This window comes from Zingiber officinale, chromosome 2A (assembly GCF_018446385.1).
Source record: "Zingiber officinale cultivar Zhangliang chromosome 2A, Zo_v1.1, whole genome shotgun sequence".
Lineage (NCBI taxonomy): Eukaryota > Viridiplantae > Streptophyta > Magnoliopsida > Zingiberales > Zingiberaceae > Zingiber > Zingiber officinale.
The window spans coordinates 38,483,513-38,506,231 of NC_055988.1; the positions used below are offsets into that span (position 1 = coordinate 38,483,513).

A 22,719-nucleotide genomic window follows, 5' to 3' on the forward strand; every position below is an offset into this window, starting at 1 on the left:
GACCTTGGTGTGATCACTGCACTAAACATGGCCACACCAAGGACACATGCTAGGAGATACACAATAAACCAGCTGAGTGGAAATCATCAAAGTCAAATTTTGACAAAGATAGTTGTGCCAACTCAGCCAACGCAGTTGACGAACCACCGGCCACCATTGTGTCAAAGTCCGTTCACCAAGGAACAACTTGAAGTGCTTCAGAAGCTTCTAAATAGCACACTTTCTTAACATGCTACTCCTAACCCATCCACCAGCGTGCATGCACAAGTGGTCTGATGTACTGATGCTCTGCATTTTATTGTGCGCTAAACATTCAAAACATTGAATTATTAACTCAGGGGCATTAGATTTCATGACAAGGAATGAGTCCTTCTTTCATGATTATCAATCATGTCATACTAATTTTAGTATGCACATTGCCGATGGCTCTCTGTCTAAGGTGGCTGGGACCGGACTATTCAACTCACTTGAAATTACTTTTAAATCTGTGCTTCATGATCCTAAACTTGAGTGCAACTTAATGTCCATCAGTAAGTTGACTCGTGATCACAACTGCTCTACTAAATTTCTTTCAAATGTGTGTTTTGAATTGGGTTTGAAGAAGAGGATTGGTGTGCTCTAGACTTTATCTCTTCAAGACACCTCAACCTAGGGAAACCTTAGTGGTGAATAATGATTTTTCTAGGAGTAAGTTTGTTATTCCAATCCTAAGTCCGTCTTTAATTCCAATACTGTGTATCTTGAAAGGTTGTTCCCTCACTTATCATCAATAACAGTTCAGAATTATTTAAATGTGAGATCTATCAACTTGCTAAACACACGCCTTCTATCTATCCAAGTGTGCCCTACTGTCCATCAAAACCAATCACATTAATTCATAGTGATATTTGGGCAAACAAAAATATTAATGAGGCTCAGTGGTTTGTGATATTTGTGGATGATCATACAAGATTTATTTGGATTTTCCTTATGAAAGAAAGGTCAGAGGTTGATATAATATTTAGAGCATTCAATTCCATGGTTCAAACACAATTTGATACCAAAATCCAAATTCATAGGGAGTATTTTTTTTGGGATAGGTAAAATATATATATCAAAGCAAGACTAAGGTACAATACCCAGAAATCAGTAGTGTCTCATGTCAAAAAACACTCCCAAAGTCCGGTAAACATGAATTTGTACATTCCAACAAATTTTCTCTCTGTAGTGGTCCCTCGTCAAAGATACAATTGTTCTTTGATCTCCAAACAAAGTGTATCAAAGCTAACATCGCAAGGTGTGACTTAGTCAAGAGACAACCTCATTTGAAGATACACCCAAAGATTCTCAACATCCGTCCGTAGGTAGACATCCCATACTAAACTCCCACCAAGAAAGAAAACTATGGGTTGAATGGCTCTTTACTTTGAAATATAAGGTAGATGGGAACATTGGCAGGCTCAAGGTTTGATTAGTATCAAGGGGCTTTAATCAATCCTATAGTGTTTACCAAGAGACCTTTGCTCTTGTTCCGATGCTCAACATCGTTTGAATACTCCTCTCATTAGCAGCAAACTTGAACTGGCCACTTCATCAGCTTGATATAAAGAATATTTTTTTGATGGTAATCTTGAAGAGGAAGTTTATATGGAGATTCCTTTGTGTCTACAAATAAGCAATTGCAATAATAAGGTGTGCAAATTATTAAAGTCTCTGTATGGACTTAACTATGTGCATGGTTTGTCAAGTTCTCACGGTGAGTAAAAAAGCATGAATTTGTTTTAGTTTCAAGTGGATCATACTCTCTTTGTGAAGCACTCTCTCGGGAATAAATTAACCATCCTCATTGTATACGTAGATGACATCATTCTAATGGGAGATCATGAGGAAGAGTTATCGAAGATTAAATGATCCTTGGCAAATTTTGAAGCAAAGCACCTTGGTCTTCTACGACACTTTCTAACTATGGAAGTGACTCGATCAAAAAGAGGAATATTTATCTCTCAACGAAAATACACTCTGGAGTTACTCAATGAGATTGGCATGCTAGGATGTAAACCTGCAAGCACCTTTATGGAACCTAAGAGGAATGTGTTCAAGTAGACAAAGGAACATATCAATGCCTATTGAGAAGGTTCATTTACCTCTCCCATACTCGACTAGATATTGATTTTGCAGTGAGTGTCATAAGTCAGGTTATGAATTGTCCGATGGAAGAACATATGGAAGTTGTATATCGAATTCTTAGATATTTAAAAATGACTCTTGGAAATGGGTTGCTATTCAAGAAGAATGAATTTAGAGATAGTTTTCTACCTCGATGCAGACTCGGTAGTCCATGGTGATCTTTTAACACGGAGAAGAAACAGTTCATGGTTTCCAGAAGTAGTGCATAGGTTGAACTAAAAGCCTTAACCATAGCGATTTGTGAAGGAATATGGATCAGGTGAGTTATGACCAACTTGGAGATAGCGTTTAAGAAGCTAGTGAAGCTGAAGTGCGATAATCATGCCACTATTCGCATTGCAAAGATCCAATTCATCATGACAGAACAAAACATGTGGTGATTGATCGACATTTCATAGCTGAGAAGATTAAAAACTCGGAAGTGCAATTGATCTACACTCCTACTAGACCCGAACCTGGGCTGACCCGGCTTGGGCTTGTAACCGGGTCAACAAGCAAGGTATCCATCCAGACTGTAACGGGCCCGACACGGTAGGCCGGGGTTATGGTTCCAGCCCAATAAAAATCACCGAACTAGCGGTTAACCACTAGTTCAAATTGATAGTTCAAACTGGCAACTCAACATTTTTTTATTTTTTAAAAATATATTTATAATATTTAAGTTGTATTAATGGTGTGGTTCAATTAACTTATTCTACCTTTCTATTTAAACTAATTTTTTAACATATTTGCCTTGAATTCTTTGATGTGAGACTATTCTACTTATCTATTTAAACTAACTTTTTAACCTATTTACCTTGATGTATTTGATGTGAGACTATTCTACCTTTATATTAAAGCTCATTCACAACCTATTTATTTTAAATTATTTGATGTGGAATTATTCTATCATTAACTTATTAGATTTATTTGTTAATACTTCAAAGACTTTAAAGGAAGATATTTCAATTGAGACAAGATATTTGTTAATACTAGGACAATAACACTTATAACCTTTTTGAATATGAGAATAACCTAGGAAGATATACTTCAAAGACTTAGATCTATTTACTGACCTGTGGATGAATATCCTGAATAAAACTAGTGCTACCAAATATTTTGGGGTTAACAAGAATTGACTTATTGGGAAAAAGGATTTTGTAAGGGATTTCACCATGACAGAGGATTACATGTAGTTAATGAGAAAGCATGCGGTAAAAATTACATCAACCCAAAATGCTTTAGGAACATTCATTTGAAATAAAAGGGCTGGTATCAGCACAAGAAGTTTCATGAAGCACCCATATAAGATTTGAATAAACTGGACGTATATTCCTTAGGATTATCATTTCATGGTGGCAAAAGGCGAATACATTCGCCCCCAGCGTCCTTGCCAATCCGTCCCAGGGCCAACACGGAGGAGGTAAATCACGGACGGCTACTAGCCTTGGGAATAGTGACTAGCACATAAGAGAGGTATTTACCTCGGCTATGCTGAGATTCGAATCCCAAACCTCATGGTGGCAATAGCTCATGTGCTAGCCACTAGACCAAAGATTATCATTTCACATCGTATGGATGGACACATTGGACTGAGTTTTAACTCAGCACAAAAGACATAAAACAAAGAAAATAATTCAAAACGATTTTTTATTAAATATAACCAAGTTACATGAGAATAATCATCCATAAAGGTAACAAAATATCTAAAATCAGGTTTAGACAAAATAGGACAAGGTCCCTAAATATCATAATGAACTAATTCAAAAGGAATAGTAGCACGTTTGTTTATTCTAGGACTCGAAGTAAGATAGTGATGTTTTGCAAATTGACACGACTTACAATTTAATGAAGACATCTTACCATATTATGGACCAAGCCTTCTGAGCTAAGGGAGAGATGGATGCCCCAATCTAGAATGAGCCTCAGAAGGAGAAGTGACACTCGAGCAAGCAAAAGAATTTGAGGAGTGTGTCAAGAATATAAAGGCCTCCATACTCATGTCCTTTACCAATAATTTTTTTCGTCAAAAGATCTTGAAATAAACAATGATTATGAAAAAAAATGAAATGTAACAGTTAAGATTACGAGTTAATTGATTGACAAAGAGCATATTAAAGGATAAATTAGTTAAATGTAACACAGAGGACGGAGAAAACAAAGTGGTAGAATTGACAGTGCTAGACCCACGAACACAAGATGGAGACCTATCAGCTAAAGTCATGGTAAGAGTATTAGCTTTAGACTAAAATATAGAAAAGAGACTAGAACTACCTGTCATACAGAATCAATGACCCATTTGGAGGATGAAGAAAGAAATGCATTTTGTTTACCTGAATTAGCAATAGCAGTGATAGAGGGAGTTGAACTTGAGTGATTCTTGATATTTTGATAACTTGGCAAATTCATCAATAGAGATAAGAACTGATTTATCAAAGGCATCATTAGTGGATGCAATATGAGCCAAGGGTTTTTGTTGATTTTTATACTGAGACTTTCTACACTTAAACTTCATATGACTGGGCTTACAACAGTAGTTGCACATAATACGATGCAAATTTGGCATTCAAGTTTCAAAATCTTGTGACCTATCTCCTTTGTTTCCATTGTCACTAGTTGAGTATTGCGACTCACCAAAGCACCATTAAATGTAACTAGTGCAATACTTTTTGTACGGAGAACATGACTAAATGTATCTTGTAAAGAGGAGACTTCAGAACTAGAGAGAACTTATGACTTAGCAGACTCATAGCCATTTTCTCTCATTGGCCTTGTTGAACCTTCACATCAGGGCTAAAGGGTAGCAAGATATTAAGCTCCTCGTATGCCTTCTTGAATGCCAGAAAATAATTGATGTCGATCTTGTTTTTCCGCACGGTAAAATACTTTGCAAACCTCATACATGCGAGAGAGATTTCTTTTTCCAGAGTACAGAAATTTCAAGTAATCCATTAGTTCTTTAACAAATTTAATTGATCAAACCAATTACGTCTTATCACTACAATTCTGAATCTGAAGGAACTCCCGTAGTAGATCTTGATCTTCGCTTTTCTTACAAAACGAAAAACTCACAGTGATGCTTGGAGAAGATATCGAAGAATAACTTACTGTCGGAATAACAATCACGAACAAATCAAAAAGCTCTTCAAGATTCCACGAGCCAAATCCCTCTCTAATGGATGTTCTCCTCTTACAATCTTGTGCACACGGACGAACCTTGCATAGAGACCTTTCATATATGTGACGAACCAGACTTTGCACAAACCTCTTACACAGCAAGATCCCGCAAAACTCCCTCTTTCTTCTTTGTCTTGGATGCATATATATTAGAGGAAGATGACTCTTCCTCTCCCTCTATTAATAGAGGAATTAAATGGGCTAGAAGATGAAGGGGAAGGGGTGTCCTTTCATTTTCTTAACTCTAACATCTCCCACTCGTCCAAATCAATCCATAAAGGTCATCTAGTCACAAAGACCATGTTAGTCACAGATTATATTATAATCAAGTCACAAAGGCTAGAGCAAGACATTAGTTAGTCACAAAGACCAAATAAGAACTAGTTAGTCACAAAGACCAAATAATAACATCCAATCCATACTTTAGGGAAAATGGTTTGTGCAACAGCAAGCACACTGAGCAATTATTGCTAAGAAGATTGTTACACCTTACATAGCTGCTCTATAGAACGAATCAGAGACATTCTCATAATGACACATAGCCTCTCTCTTGGTGGTATATATCTGTTATTCAGGAAACATCAAATCTCCCAGTGGCACACAACCATTACCTTAGAGTTATCCATGTTTTGTTATTTACCCAGATTAAATAATCTTTATTTACATCAGTATGAACATCTCTAATCTCTCATAATGACTATTATGTCAAGAGTATGTTCCATATTCAATATTCACGATCATTTCTATACATAACAGAAATGGGTCGACTAGTGATTAACATCAAAATATGCAAATCTATTTAATATTCCTTTTTAGCTAGAATTTATTCATTCTAATTAGTCGCTTTCCTATTTATGCTCCATACACTGAATCATCCATAGCCAATAGGAAACATGCTAAAGTAGTAGACACTGATTATAACTTTAAGTAGACAGGTAAATTAATTTATAATCTCAAGGGTCTTACATAGTAGAGAAGCAGAGATCCATTCTCCTACTACCCTTCTTGTTGTTATAGCACATGTGATATGAATCACATGCTACGATGTTATTATCTTTACTAAAAAGAGCGTATGCTTTTTTTTTAAATTTTAACATCGTACAGATTTCGATCTAGACATACCTATTGTCTAATTCTGAATTCAACATATGAATTCCAATCTGCCCTTAAACAGATTCAGTAAATGGTGGGTATATTTACCTCGATCATTACATAAATGATCTTATCTTAACATAATTATCAAGGCGACCTTAACTTATAGGTATATAGGTATGTCTCTATTCACAGTTACATAAGCTGTCCCATAAGTAACTTTCTTACTTCTATTTATACTTAACAAATAAAGATGATTGTCCATGTGAGTGGATCAATATCAATCTATCAACATGCTCATCGAGACTTTAATCTAAAATATAACAATATATACATTGAATAGATCATAACATTTTACAACGTGTTACATTTTACAAAGTCACAAAGACTTCTCATATCTTTGAAATGATTCTTTAGTTAATGACTTAGTAAAAGGATCTGTAAGCATAGTACATGTAGGGATATACTCAAGAATTATTATTTTCTTATCCAGAATATCCCTAACAAAATTATACTTAATTCTATATGCTTGCCTTTGCTGTGATATTTGGGATCCTCAGCTTGATTGTCACAATACACTGTAACAAGACTCCCACTGTCCTCAGCAATCTTCAAATATTTTAGGAACCTTTTCAACTAGACAGATTGTTGTACAACTGATGCGCAAGGCACACAACTTCCATTGTCGACAAAGCTACACAAGCCTAGCCATATAGCTTCTATTGCCGACAAGGCTACACAAGCCAAGCCACATAGTTTCCATTATCGACACGGCTACATAAGCCTGCTTCTTGCTATTCCATGAGATGATGCCACCATTTAACAAGAAGGTATTACCAGATGTGGATTTTCTGTCATCAAGGTCCTTCGCCCAATCTGCATCTGTGTAGCCACTCAGGCTCATCTTAGTTCCTTGAAAACAGATATATAATCTGTTATCCTTATGAGGTATTTTAATATCCTCTTCACCACTTTCTAATGTCTCGATCTTGGGTTTAATGGGAAACGACTAACTAAGCCAACACCATAGCTTATATCAAGATGAGTATACAACATAGTGTACATCAAACTACCAATAGAACTGACATATGATATTACCTTCATTTTGGCTATTTCTTCAAGAGTTTTGGGATACAATGTTGCAATCTGACATATTAAAGTGTTATAGCACCTTAGCAATATAAGTCTCTTGAGATAAATCCAAAAACCTTTTTGATGGATCTTTCATGATCTTCACTCCTAAGATGTACTCAGCTTCTCTTTCAAAATAATACCTCTATTTTGGTATATCCTTTTACAACTAGTCGAGCTTTATATCGATTAATCGATCCATCCGCTTTCCTTTTGATTTTGAGAATCAACTTCTTCCCAATAGCCCTTTGGTTCAGAGGAAGATTGACTAAATCCCAAACTTGATTCTTTCTCATTGACTCAATTTTCTCATCTATTGCAACTTACCTTTTTTTTCTCTAACTAAGCATCTTAATGCTTTTTCAACCGTTCGAGGTTCATTATGTTAGCTGAGAGTGTTATTAATACCTTATTCTTAATATCAAATCATTTTCGAGGTTTAATCTTACAAACACTTCTTCGTAAGTTGGGATGTTGAGAAGTCAACTTATGACTTGACAAATCACACCCACTGGGTTGACTGGACTCGACATCTCTTTTGACACATCTCTTATTGATAATATCTCATCCTCTAAAAAAAAAGAACACTTTTATCAAAATCACCTCTAGTTGAGAATTCTGTTTCGAGAAAAGTCGCATCTCTCGAATCTATTTTGGAGATGGTTTCATCTAGTTGCTCACCTATGAAAACATAACCTTTAGAGGTCTCATGATATCTAATAAAAATACATTTCTTATCTTTAGGTCCCAGTTTTCCATACTTGTGAGAATTATCATGAACATAAGCAGTTGACCCAGGGTCTCAGATTACTTAATCCGATTTTCTGCTTGTCCAATTTCATATAGGGTGGATGGAACTGGCTTTGAAGACACTTTGTTAAGTATATAGGCCACAACTAACAATGCATCTCCCCAATAGGAGATCGGCAAATTATCCTGTGCCATCATAAACCTAACCATTCTAGAAGAGTTATATTTCTTCTTTCACCAACCCATTTTGCTGTGGAGTTCCAGGGATTGTCTGTTGTCTAATATTCCCTCTATCATTACACATTGTCAGTACGTAAGGTTTTAACCTTAATTGATTCTCAACTTCATTCAAGTAACGAATGAAGCAATTTAATGCTTCTGATTTATAAGAAATCAAATACACATGATCAAAACGAGAGAAATCATCAATAAATGTAAGGAAATAAGAAGCTTTAGCCTTCACATTCATAATGATCACAAATATCCGAATGAATTAATTGCAATGACGATTCAACTCTTATAGCCTTACCAAATGGTTTCCCAATTGATTTTCCAATAAGACAATGCTCACATATAGACAAGTGAATCTTAGCTCGAGTGCCTAATAGACCCTCTCTAGCCAACCGATTCATACGTTTTTGTCCTATGTGTTCTAATCTAGTATGCCAAATCTCATTAGTGATATTTGCATTACTAGTTAGAGCAATGTTTGAAAAACAACCCTTAATAGCACAATTGATATCTAGTTCTACATCAAGAACCATAAAACCATTTGATAAAAAATCATTTCCTATCTTAAGTTCAACACTCCAGCTATAAAAAATTAATATAATACCCTAAACAGAAACAAGATTCCATTGAATTTTAGGAGCATATAGGACATCATATAGAAACAAAACATTACCCCACAGAGGTTATGTTTGCAAGTGCCGACTCCTTTGACTTCAACTTTTGCATTGTTTCCTACATAGATCAATTTGTTGCCAGCTGGTACCCGTCGGTACTCTACAATTGTAACTCACTCCCGAGCTATATGGTTGGTTGCTCTCGAATCTATAATCCACAATGGATAAGAATCAGCTAATAACACTGAACTAGCAACAAAATGCTCAGGAAAAGAAGACACACTTGGATTTTCCTTTCTTCTTAATTGGGCTCTGTCCCACAGGAGCAACTTCTTTCTTTTTTCCCTTCCCCTTCCCTTTCTTAAACCATTTTTTTTCATGGATTTAGATGATCCAACAGAACCAATAGCCACATAGGCTAGTCCAAAAATTCTTTTGGATTCAACTCTCTCCGTCTCCAATTCTACATGGCATGAGATGTCAATGAAAGTCTTAATACTCTTACTGTGAGTTAGGGTCTGTTACATGGTCTCAAGAATCTGGAAGGGAATGAATAACTGTTTGAACCTGTTGTTCATCGGTCAACTTATGACCAGTAGTTTTAAGCTCCCGAATTATGTTTGACATCTCCTTGAGGTGTTGAACCATTGAAAGATTCGGACGCTTCTTATAGTTGCCAAACTTAATCGTCAGCTGTCGAAACTTGCTCAGACTTACTCCACTATATTTCTCCTTAAGGGTTACCCAGACTGCATGAGCTGTAAGATACGACTCATATTCAAAAACTAGATCATCCATTATTGAACTAATCAATATTCCCTTAGCAGTGGAGTCCTTCTCCTTCCATGCCTTATAGAGTGGGATCATTTGTAGGTTCTTTCATAACCTGTTTTATAGCCTCAAGAACATATTGTATTTTGAGTTGCCAGATTTTGTAGTTATTCTCATATAATTTCTCTCTGTTATTGAGTCTAACTATGATGTTCTTATTTGTCATGATCTAACATAAATAAACATATTATTTAGTATTCAGTGTAATTTATATGCATGCAATTTATGATTGACTCAATGTTAATTTGAGTTAGTTTACAAAAATCAAGTGATAACTACGTTTTCACTCATTATTCATATGACCAACCAAATCAACATTGATCAATACTATTACATACATCCCAACAAATGAACTAATCATTATTCTATCATGATTTGTTTAATTAAATGAACTAATCATTATTCTATCATGATTTGTTTAATTAAATGAACTAATCATTTATCATGTAGATTAATCAGCATATGAATGAACATATCATTTACATAAACATACTGCATATTGTTGACATATAACAAACTGACATAAACTAAATAGACTAATATTGTTCATACATAATGATAGTAATAATAACAGAACTCTAACAAACTAGATAGGCTAACACCACTCCCACTAGGACAAATACTAGTGCAGTGGCCAACATAATCCCCTTGAACCCGGACTCATTTGAGGCAATATCAGATTGACCAACTTCAAGATTTTCAATTTAATCTATTATTGAAACTTCTTCGTAATCTTCCTCAGATTCTTCATGATCCTCTTCTGGATCCTTCTCAAATTCTTCAGGATCTTCCTCTAGGAACTCATGGTGAAGTAGTTCTACACACAACTATGCATATAAAATTCTCCCTTTGGAGAGCCTCCATATCTGGTGTGCTACCACCTTTGAATTTTCCAGCAGTGAATGAATCAATGCTCAGATCTTGTAATTATCCAAGATTAGAAATTCTTCTTGTTCGAGTTTCTAGGACTGGTAATCATCCATGCCATCTATAAATTGAAATTAAATAAGTTAGTACAAAATCAACTAACCAGTACAAAATCGACTTAATTCAATTTATACAGGCATAGAACCAATATTATTAATCAAGAAAAATAAATCTTCTTGATGTTCAGGAGTTTAAATCGACTAATCCATTTGATCGATCGATTAGGAATCCAGATCCTGAGCTCTGTCCAATGTCCTCATTAGAACTAATCTAATTGAACAGGGATTTTCTGTACCTATGTTATGTTATTGTTTAATATAAGTCTATTTCAGCCAATCTCAGACTTATTATCAAACTCAAATTTGTTTGATCAGCCCAATGTCCATTGGATTAAGTCTGACTTATTAGAATAAATCTAATCTATTTGATCAAATTTAACCCATAGAACAAATCTGGTCATTTGATCATATCTGGTCCAAGCCCTATTAAATCAATCCAAATCAATTCTGGTTTGGATCAAACTGGTTCGGTTAAACTAACTGATAGTTTGAACAAGACCGAGGTCTAATTGAAGCATCATGGTCTGATTAAATCAATAAATGATTTAAATCAAATCTAGGTCTGATTGGACCAATCTGGTCTGGTTAAACCAACTAATAGTTTGAACTAGATCTGGGTCTGATTTGAATTAAAGTGGTTCAAACCAATTTAGTTTGGTTCAGTGAACTAGATTCATTTTAAGTCAAATCTAACCAATTAATTAAATCTAGGCTCAATTAATTAATTGATATGCCAGGCAATACAATAAAAACAAATTACGTTTTATTAATATGCATTTAACATGCATTAATAACAAACCTTATTTTGTTTTTCACAAAACCACGTCTTCTTCCCAACGCCGAAGCATATGTTCGCTTCTTCAGTCGAAGCCATGCCCACGAGCACGCCGATGTCGTTTCTGCCGCCCCATGCAGTGGCGAGGTTGCCGACTACTACACAACTGCCAATCTTCCAACGCAAGGACATCTATAGCTATCCTCTCGACTTGGTCGTAGGTGTTTACGACCATTTCTACGTGACAAATATGTGGTCGGCAGCAGTCGTCGATTTTTTTCATCCGAGGCGACTCATATTTCCTAGTACCCGACGATGGTGGCAGATCGCGACACTATCACGATTTCTCTTTTGATGAGTCGGCGATTTCTTCGACGATAAACATGTGCATATCATTCGAACAAATCTAAAGGTATATTTGCACAGATCTCTTGGCTTATCATTTTAGGCATTTAATATAACAGATCTACGTGTATACTACCTACATGCACAGATCTATATTTGTGATCTTGGCTTATCACGGTAACAGATCATGCAAGCAAAAAGATTCATCACGATACCATTGTTGATAGTTTTAAAGCATAAAAAATACATAAATACAAAACTATAAAACTTACAGTGATCTCCCATGGTAGATCTTGATCTTCGCTTTTCTTACAAAACAAAAAACTCACAGTGATGCTTGGAGAAGAAGATCGGAGAAGATATCGAAGAATAACTTGCTGTCGGAAGAATGATCACGAACAAATCGAAAAGCTCTTCAAGATTCCACGAGCCAAATTCCTCTCTATTGGATGTTCTCCTCTTATAATCTTGTGCACACGGACGAACCTTGCACAGAGACGTTTCACATATGGGACGAACCCGACTTTGCACAAACCTCTTACACAGCAAGATCCCGCAAAACTCCCTCTTTCTTCTTTGGCTTGGACGCATATATATTAGAGGAAGATGGCTCTTCCTCTCTCTCTCTATTAATAGAGGAATTAAATGGGCTAGAGGATGAAGGGGAAGGGGTGCCCTTTGATCTTCTTAACTCCAACACATCAGTTACATGACCATCAATTCTTCGTAAATAAAGACGAACCGTCTTACTCCAATCCAAATAGTTCGAACCATTTAGCATAGTAGACATTACAGACACCACATTTGTCATAATAGAAGACTTATTTTCAGTCATAAGACTTTATCCCAAAGTCAAATAAGAGAAGAATCCGAAGAAAGTTCCAAACCAACAAATATAGATAAACCCACTTTCGCTTAGGTGCTACTCGCATTGAGGAAAGCAGGGTGACAGGTTCACGCTAGCGGCAAGGATTGCTGGCGACCGAGATTAGGCGACGTCGGTGATGCTTCTGATGACGCATGTTGGGAGAGTAGTGACGACAGTCGTCGGGGATATAGCTGACGTGGTGGCTACTTGGTGGCCAAAATCTGAGATGACGACGTCGTGGAATGAGAGTTGGCGCTTGGTGCGATAGTGGGTAAGCACACGAGCAGCCCCGTGCGTTGTGCGCTGAGGAAGGGGAGGCCCAGCAGCGACAGGTGAGGTGATGAGCAACAACTGACTTTGTGCACGGACAAAGGAGGGAAGGAAAGAGTGTCGGTGATGAGGTCATGGTTAGCCGGTGGAGGCGCGTGCGCATGAGCGACTGTGAGGTAGTGACGCACCGCGGAGATGAAAGTACGTAAGAGGTCAAAGACGCGTAGATGGAACCTAATTTTGAATCTCTAATTTCGTAAGTGCCCTGATACCTTATTATTTGAGATAAAAAGAATGGATAATATTTATTGAAAAGTGAGACATTTATATACAAATTGGAATCTATCTTAGGATAATTAGGCTAATCGACAACTAGCCTAATTGACATATATATTAATTAATAACTAATATATACAAATATTAATTCCAAATCTCTACTCCTGCTTCGAGCTCTTAGCTCCCTTAACCTTTCATCATCGGAGCTAATCTGAGTGTCAGAGGGGTTTTGTCGGACACATCCAGTGCCCTCTAATGTGTATTATTCAACGCAAGGTCAAGCAACGCATTCGTAGAAGATCTCATCATCCGTTTCTAGTGGGGAGATCAATTTTTTCCAAATGAGAGGAGATTAAATATATTTTTGTTAATATAATAATAAATAATTAATTGATTTAATGTTACAATAGCTATAGAGTTTAATGTAGGGATAACATATATATATATATATCATAAAAGAATTGGGATAAACATATATTTATGATGATGATGATTATGTATGTTTCCTTGTACCTTGTATACTATCTTTGTGAAACATAGTATTTTTTTCCCTTTGTTTTTTTCAGATTAACCTAGGCATGTATATTGAAGATGAGGAGACAGAATTATCAGTATTGGTAGATCGAGCAGTAGGTGGAACCAGTTTGGTGGATGGCCAAGTTGAACTGATGCTCCATAGGTATGCCTATCTTCCAACATTAGCATTCACGCAAGTAGCATGTGACAAAAAACTTGTACTTAATCATGATGGTCAATCCCTTTCTTGTTTGTAGGAGATTGTTTCATGATGATAGTCGAGGTGTAGCAGAAAATCTTGATGAAGAAATTTGCATAGACACTAAATGTGAAGGAATAATAGTAAGTACAATCAGTTCATAACATACGTCAAACTACTCATAATTTCTTGTCCATTGTATTTGTTGCACTATAGCAATGGCATCCTCATATGTTACCTAAGCATAGATGATGTAGATGCATTAAACATTACATGCCTTGACTTTGACTTTGTCAAGTTGGTTGTGTTCATCTACTATTTCTTGCTTTAATTGTTTAGATATGTTCTAGTTAACTTTTTTTTTCATGGTGGTGAAGGGAGACCAAAATTGTATTTTCATTCAAAAATTGTATCTTTTACAGTGGAGAAAACCAGTACTCCGCCCACAAAACATTGAAGGTTCACATTAACTGCTTAATAGAACCACCAACTTTTTGGTTTAATCCTTTACCTGAAGTACGTTCAACTGATTTTACTTAAAGTTCAAATCAACACAGAAGCAACACTACTTTAGATGATATTTTAGGGAATCTCTTAAATTTAACTTGATATCATCTACTTGTTTATTTTCTTGAATTCTTGTTAAGAGTTAAATGTTGGTGATATATTGGTAGAAATAAAAAAAAAAAAAAAGAGCTTAACTTGGTGAAGTTGGACTTTAGTCTGAGACGGATTTGACCATATGACTTGTGAAACGTCCCTAAATCTACTATTGAATAGGTAAACTTTTTTTTTACACCTTAAAATATCCAGACGTCTTGAAAGGAAAGCTCTCAAAACTTATGCATCATTTTCAAAATTTATTAAGGTGGCCCGTTAAGTTCTCAAAACAGTAAGCCACTAGTGGATGCAAACACTTATCATAAAGGTTCAGAATTTATTTTCCTAAAAGAGACAAAACAACTAACTCATGCGGAAGCGTGATTTAGAAGGTCTTTGGATTGTACTGTCAACGTCCCGAGCCTGCTCATTGGTCAAAGCCGCCTATCCTCTTTTTGTCCTGACACCTGCAACAATCAATACTATAAGTCTAAAGACTCAGCACGTTCAAACCATGATATGCAATAATTAATCCATGTAACCATGTATTATAAAAGTAGACATATGTTAAGCAATTCTAAACTTAACCTTTTGCATAGCATAGACATAAATATGGTCTTATCATTGTGTCTAGTTTCGTAACAACTTATCGGATATAAACATAAACACTTTGTTAAACAACATATATCTTGTCATATGCACTAAAATAAATCATGCTAACCTTAAACCTGAACTCAAACATTCGTATAACATAAACATGAACATGGATTTTCATATTAGAACATATGTTAAATAGTATTAACCTTAACTACTTGCATAAACGTAAACATGATTTTTCTATAAACGAAACATATGTTAAATAATTTTAACCTTAACTATTTGCATAGTATAAACATAAACATGATTTTATCATGTTAAATATCAACGGAGAATAACCTCTGAATTTAATTTCGTGAACCTCCAAACTACCTTAAATTAACATTCAATTTTTAACCTTTGTTATCTTTTATTTTTACTTGCAAGTTTGGTAAATTACATGAATTTAGATCATCAAGTGTAGCTACTTTATACCTTAACCTCTAATCGTTTGGCCAAACGTTTATCCTAGTACTATGTTGGTAAGGTTCACCGGGCACTTCTTAAACCAGATTCCTAAACTCCTCTACTTTGGTAAGGTTCACCGGGCTCTTCTTCAGCTGGATTCTCAAATCCCTCTGCTTTTGTAAAGTTTATCGAACCCTTCTTAAGCGAATTCCCAAACCCCTTTGCTTTGGTAAGGTTCATCGGACCCTTCTTAAACCGCATCCCCAGACCTCTTTTGTTTTGGTAAGGTTCACTGGATCCTTCTTAAGTTGGATTCTCAGATCTCTTTTATTTTGGTAAGGTTCACCGAATCCTTCTTAAGCCGGATTCCTTATCCATTCCCTCCATTTTGGTAAGAATTTCGGTAACTTATAAGTCAAACTCCTTAACCATTTTTTAATCTTAATTCTATTCTTAACTATTTATTTAGCCAATCTAATCCATTAGTTCGTCACCATATTAATCCATTAATTAAATCAACCCATTAAGTGGTAACTCAACTAAATAATAAATCCTACTATTAATTAAACATATACATTCTTAATTAGCTCTTAATTAATTTCATCGAATATTCTACCAATCATTCAATCTTTTTATGAATCAATCCCATTAATTAATCGTTAATTAAATTAATTTGCCTAACTTAATCAACTATTGCTTGATTGTTTAAACATCAATTAAAAATCCTAATTAAACTGGTTACCAATAAAACATGCATCGACCATCAATCATACGTAATATGATCCATATAGTGCAATATACAAATGTTAGAAAACTTGCAACATATACCAAAATATTATACCACGATCCATATGGTACAGTAAATATCAAAAACCATAAAAATCTTGCGTACATATTAATTATTTACTTAACCGCATCCATGCACACATGACATTTTATCATAAGATCCATAACATGCACAAACATAAATTCCGAACCCTATAGTAATTGTTTATAGGTTCATAAACACACATGGCATATTATCATAAAATTCATCACATACATATTTATAAATCTGAACTAATCTAACATACTAAGTTACCAAGAACATGATTGAGTTCATAGCATACTAACCCATACAAAACGAAATTTACTAACATGCTAAGTTATCAAAGAAAACATGGCTGATTTCATAGCATACTAAAACATATAACTAAAATTAACATACACACTAAATTACCATAACATGGTTGAGTTTATAACATCCAAAAACATAGAACCAATACTAACATAACATACTAAATTATCTTAAAGATGATTGAATTAACATACAGAAACATAGAACTGAAACTAACATAATATACTAAATTATCTTAAACTTGGTTGAATTCGTAGCATACAAAAACATAGAACCGAAACTAACATAACATACTAAATTTTCTTAAACATGGTTGAGTTTCCCATATCTAAACATTATTATATGAACTGAATATTGCATAAAATAGTTTAGAATATGCCTTTGATTCCTTGCTACCGAACTTCCTCTTCTTCTCCTCCCCTTACGGCTTGGACCGACAGAAATTCTAGCTTTCTCCTCCCCAAACCCTCCCTCTCTCCCAAACCCATAGGGGTATATATATAGGTTGCACCAAGTCTAGACCCTAATAATTGAATGGTTCAACAACAAATATTAGATCATATAAATTTTTATAGCTATTCGGATTTTAAACAAATTTATTCATAATTCAGATATGTATAAAAATTTATACATATTTGGAATTGAATGCTTAATCATCAAATATTTATATAAATTTTTATACACCTTCAGAGGGAGTTAAATAAATTTTATACACCTATTTAATTCGGATATGTATAAAATTTATACATATTTGGAATTGAATGCTTAATCACCAAATATTTAGATAAATTTTATACACCTTCGCATTTAGGGAGTTATATAAATTTTATACACCTATTGAGTGATTCAACACCAATTAATAAATTATATAAATTTTATATATATTCGGAATTTATTCTAAAATGTCATAAACATAGGTGTCTTGAGATTTAAATCACAATCCATAATTATTGTTAATAAACCTACATTATTTAAGTTAGACATTGTAACTTACTCTAATTATGCATAGAGTTAGCGGGGATTGGTTTCGAGCACTACAACTTGAATTCACTAATGAACTATATGATTTATTTTAATTTGGATGTTTTTTGGGTTTTGAGTTTTACATAGGTTATCCTACTCATGGTTTAAAGTATCGTGACATGTAGGGTGACATGGGCAAAATTTTCCATCTCGGCCATTGACTAGCACGACAATGGATTCGACACTAGAGCTAACAAAAACCAAGAGAAATAAAAGAGAGGGAAGAAGAAGAGGAGAAGAGGAACTATCTAGGAACGAATGATAGTGGCGAGCTAATTAGGGTTGAGCAGCAGACGAGAAGCTGTGCTACGTGAAGGGAGACGAGTGGTGAAGGTAGGCCGGTGCTACTTGAGGGGCACGGAGTTGACGGAAGGTGGTGTCAGTTGCAATGAGCGATGTTTGATGGTGGCAGTGAGTGGGCTACGAGAGAAAGGATGAAGGATCAAGAGGTTCGGGAGAAAAAAAGAGAGTGGAGAGGTAAAAAAAGAAATAGGAATTATATAATAATTCTTAATCTTTTAAAAATACTACTAAATTAAATACGAACCTCACTATCATATGTATAAATTTGGTTCACTTCTAACCTAATCAAAATAAATTCAAATTGGATTCGATTTGAACTTACTATATTCTAATTAGTATGTCCATTTGGTGGGCTGGATCTAATTTGGCTTTTATTCAAACCTTAAAATTGAAAATATTAATTAGTATTAAAAAAAATAATTTAAAATATAAAAGATTAAATAATGTAAAATTTGATTTCTAAAATCGATAAATATTTTTTTTTGTGTTTTCATTATAGGATTCTGTCAGCAAACAATGAAAAAACTAGGAGTGAGCCCAGTATTTTATTCATTTTTTTCTTCTTTTAACTTTGCTTCAAAGTCAAAACACATTTAAAGTTTGACATTATATTTTAATTACATAGATTTTATTAAATAAAATAAAAATAAGTTATTTTGGTGAAAAATCAGTTAAGAAATATGATAAACTAATTGGACAAATTACTTTAAAAAAATAACTGTATAAAGTTCAATTTGAAACTATAAAAATTTTTCAATTTCAAATTTAATTTTATTAGAAAAATCTTGAATCTAAAATTAAAAGTTTGATTGAGTTAAATTCTAGGAATTCTATAGTTTCTATTTTTTTTAAAATTATACTTATAAAAAATAAATAAATTTAATTATAAAATTTAAAATCTAATTTAAGCCTACAATATAATATTTTACATCTCAAAATTTGAAAATGTTAATTTTATTTTTCTTTCATAATCCCTAAGATAGGGACTTAAGTTTATTTAAGTCTGTATCCTTTTATACTAATTATGGATGAACTCATTACACACATTCAAGATACAGTACCGTGATGTATGTTTGCAAATGATATTGTTTTGGTAGATGAAACACGTTGGAGTAAATGCTAAACTAGAATCTTGATGGAAAATACTAGAAGGGAAAGATTTTAGTCTTAGTAGAATAAAAACAGTATATATGGAATTTAAGTTTAATAATATTAGATGTAATGAGACGATTGTTAAGATAGGAGATGACGAGTTGCCCGAAATTGAGAGCTTTAGGGGGCGTTTGGTTTGGAAAATATTTTCTATTTTCTGTTTTCTATTTTCTATTTCTGTTTTCCTATTTTCTGTTTCTGTTTTTAGAAAACAGAAAATGTGTTTGGTATGATATACAGTAATTCTATTTTCTAGAAAAGAAAACTGGAAAATGCGTTTGGTATGCTTATATGGAAAAAAAATAGATTTATATATGAATGTTATTTTATACTAGATTTAAGTTTTTTAAACTAGATTTATGTTTAGGTTGCTTTCCTGGATTTGATCTTTCTAATTGTTTATACTTATATCTGAGAATTTTACAATGCCCTTCAATGCACCACTTGCTCTGCAAAGATCATATATTTATTTCGTTTATAACTATTAAGTGTTATTGATGTCTAGTTATTGTTGTAAATTTATTTACAAACAAACAGACACACACATCTTCTAACATTGATGTGTAGACGCTTACGGCAAAGAGTAACACAGAAAAGAGCAAGGTTTTAACACGCGCAACAAAGCTATGATAATTATCTCCAGTCAAATTAACCCTTAAACATAGAATCCAAATTCAAAACATCAAATGATTCTTTCATAAACGCACAACTCATTGCATTAACACTTTTATTGAAGGAATAAATATCTCCAGTCAACATATTTTATGACATAATTGTCTTGAACAAAAAAGACTAGTCTTCATCCTGCACAATGCGACATTGCCACCTTATACAACAACTTGAAATGGTTTTCCCAAAACCTGCCACCATCTCAAGGTGAGACTGAAAAATCTACACCCGATGATAGCATCTGCATTACTTGGATTTGAAGGATCAAGCTCTGGCATCTTCCTTTTGGTAGCTGTTTGCTTGGAACTTTCTGCTCCCTTTGAATTTATGGAGGTATCGGTCTTCGCAGCCATGTCAATCGGATCAGAACATACACTTGATGGCTCTTATGCAGTGGAAAGAGTGTTGAATTTGTTCATGGTTGACTTGCATTGCTGCTCAAACATCACTTGCAGGTACTTCCCTTGCTCCTCAATTCTGAGTTGTAGATTTCTCTGAATCTGTTGAAAATCAATTCTGACTTGCATTAGCTGTTGCTGGTACAGAATACAAAAAATATTACTGACGATACAGCTGTGAGTTGAACAAGAATAATTGGGACAAATACAGTTTAACGCTTGAGGCTGCTGCTTGTTTTTTGAAGTTAGATGTGAAATCAACAATCACGCAACATTCATTAACAATTGTTTGTTAAGAAAAATACCAAATAAAATTCCATAAATTTATGGCCTGGATCATGTTAAAGATACAAAAAAGAAATAAAACAATAGAAGAGCATGCTCATAACTCAACTATAAAAGATACCTGTAGTTGTTCATGAAGGCGTTTCTGAACTTCCATCTGGAGCCGCAATGCCTCAGTTAGATCAATACCTCTGAAATAAGATGTCACAAGTTGAATCATTTCAACAAGACTGCTTGTTACCTTAATGACTAGAGGAGGAGGGGAACTATGCAGCAAAAAAGAAAATAAAAAAAGTAAGGATCATATAAGCAAAAAAGAACATATGCAGCAATCCTCACAACATTCAGAGTTCATATGCAGCAATCCTCACAACATTCAGAGTTCCAAACTCCTCTCACATATGCTATGTACTTGAGACATTAATTTTCAAATTTGTAGGTCTCAAAGAAAGTCCACAGATTGTAACAACAACTTTCTTTTCTATTCCTTCACAAAAATCAAGAGCCACAGATTGTAACAACAAGCTTCCCATCTGAGCTAATTACAGATTGTAACAAAATGCTTCCCAACCAAAATTCAAAAACAAAAAACAGCCAATTATAACAGTCATTCATAACAAAATCAAGAGCCATAAAAGGCTGAAACCAGACATTAGCTAATTACGGATGATGCTCCACATAATCATTCCACATATGGCTTGCAATGTCATCACGTATGTGTCCCATCTGAGCTGTTTGGCTTGGATCAATTGGAATCGGCTCTTGATCACCAAAACTATCTTCAACTCCAGACATGAGCATATCTTCAGATGAATACTCTATAAATAAATTATCCATTGCATGATGCCGACGTATGAAATTATGCACCGCACAACATGCAAGTGGAATTAATCTTTGGCTAGTAATTGGATAGTTTGGCATATCCTTTAAAATTCGAAACCTTGCCTTAAGCACCCCAATGCATCGCTCAATAATATTACGACATGTGCTATGCCTATAATTGAACAACTCTTCCTTCCCCCTTGGTCTGCCTTGCCGTCGATAATCTCTCAAGTGATAGCGTTGACCTCGATACGGAGCAAGAAACCCCGGCATATTTGGGTAACCAGAATCAACCAAATAAAATTGATCTGTGATAGTATTATCATATTAATTAATAATGTAAAATACCTACATAAATGAATATATATAGAGAATTTTTTCTATTACTTACCACCGCAAGGTTTAGGAAAATGATTTTCATGCCTAGTCAAAGCGTCTATGAACACCCTTGAATCATTTGCTGTCCCCTCCCAGCCCGTATACACAAATGTAAAAAGCATATCGAAATCGCATACAAGCATCACATTTTGTGTGACAATAACCTTTCTACCACGAAAAGATGTTTGAATTGATGTCGGTGCCCATGCCGATACGTGAGTTCCATCAATAGCTCCAAGACAATTCTAAAAATACACAATGTCTTAGTAAAGATATGTTGTTAATGTAACTAGATACATTAGGGTAAAATATATACCTTAAAATATGGAAACCACTTTAGATTATGCAATATGCGAGGATGGACGCCATTGTGTTCATATGGTCGAATAATATGTGTGCCCAATGTACAAACAGCTCGTAAAACTCGTTTGAACCACTTGCTACAAGTGTACAATGAATGTTGAAATCGATCTGCACATATTCGATGTCGTGTGTTGTGCCCGATGATTAGTAAGAACATAGCGACACCTTCTTCAACAGTAACTTTCTTTCCATCTTGTAATAGATTCATCTCTTTTAATGTCCTACAAAAATTCATGAACACATGTTTCGACATACGAAAATTATCAAAGCAAACTTGAGGGTGCCCATCAAGTATTTCTTGAATATACATCCTCCCAGTAAGAGATGACGTTCGACAAGGCATCCGATCAATAGATCTA

General features: G+C 34.6%; 1 protein-coding gene across 3 annotated transcripts in view; it reads left to right on the forward strand.

Moving 5' to 3' along the window:
- LOC122041044 (alpha-mannosidase At3g26720-like) overlaps positions 1–22,719 on the forward strand; it is a 105,049-nt gene that overhangs the window by 59,457 nt on the left and 22,873 nt on the right. Inside the window, exons 23-25 of one of the 3 annotated variants that reach the window (XM_042600579.1) lie at positions 14,058–14,170; positions 14,265–14,349; positions 20,377–20,569. In XM_042600579.1, the coding sequence (XP_042456513.1) occupies positions 14,058–14,170; positions 14,265–14,349; positions 20,377–20,406 (228 nt within the window). In that variant the 3' untranslated portion in view covers positions 20,407–20,569. Of the gene's footprint in view, positions 1–14,057; positions 14,171–14,264; positions 14,350–20,376; positions 20,570–22,719 lie in introns of those variants that run through there. The other 2 variants (XM_042600578.1, XM_042600577.1) reach the window with 2 other exon arrangements.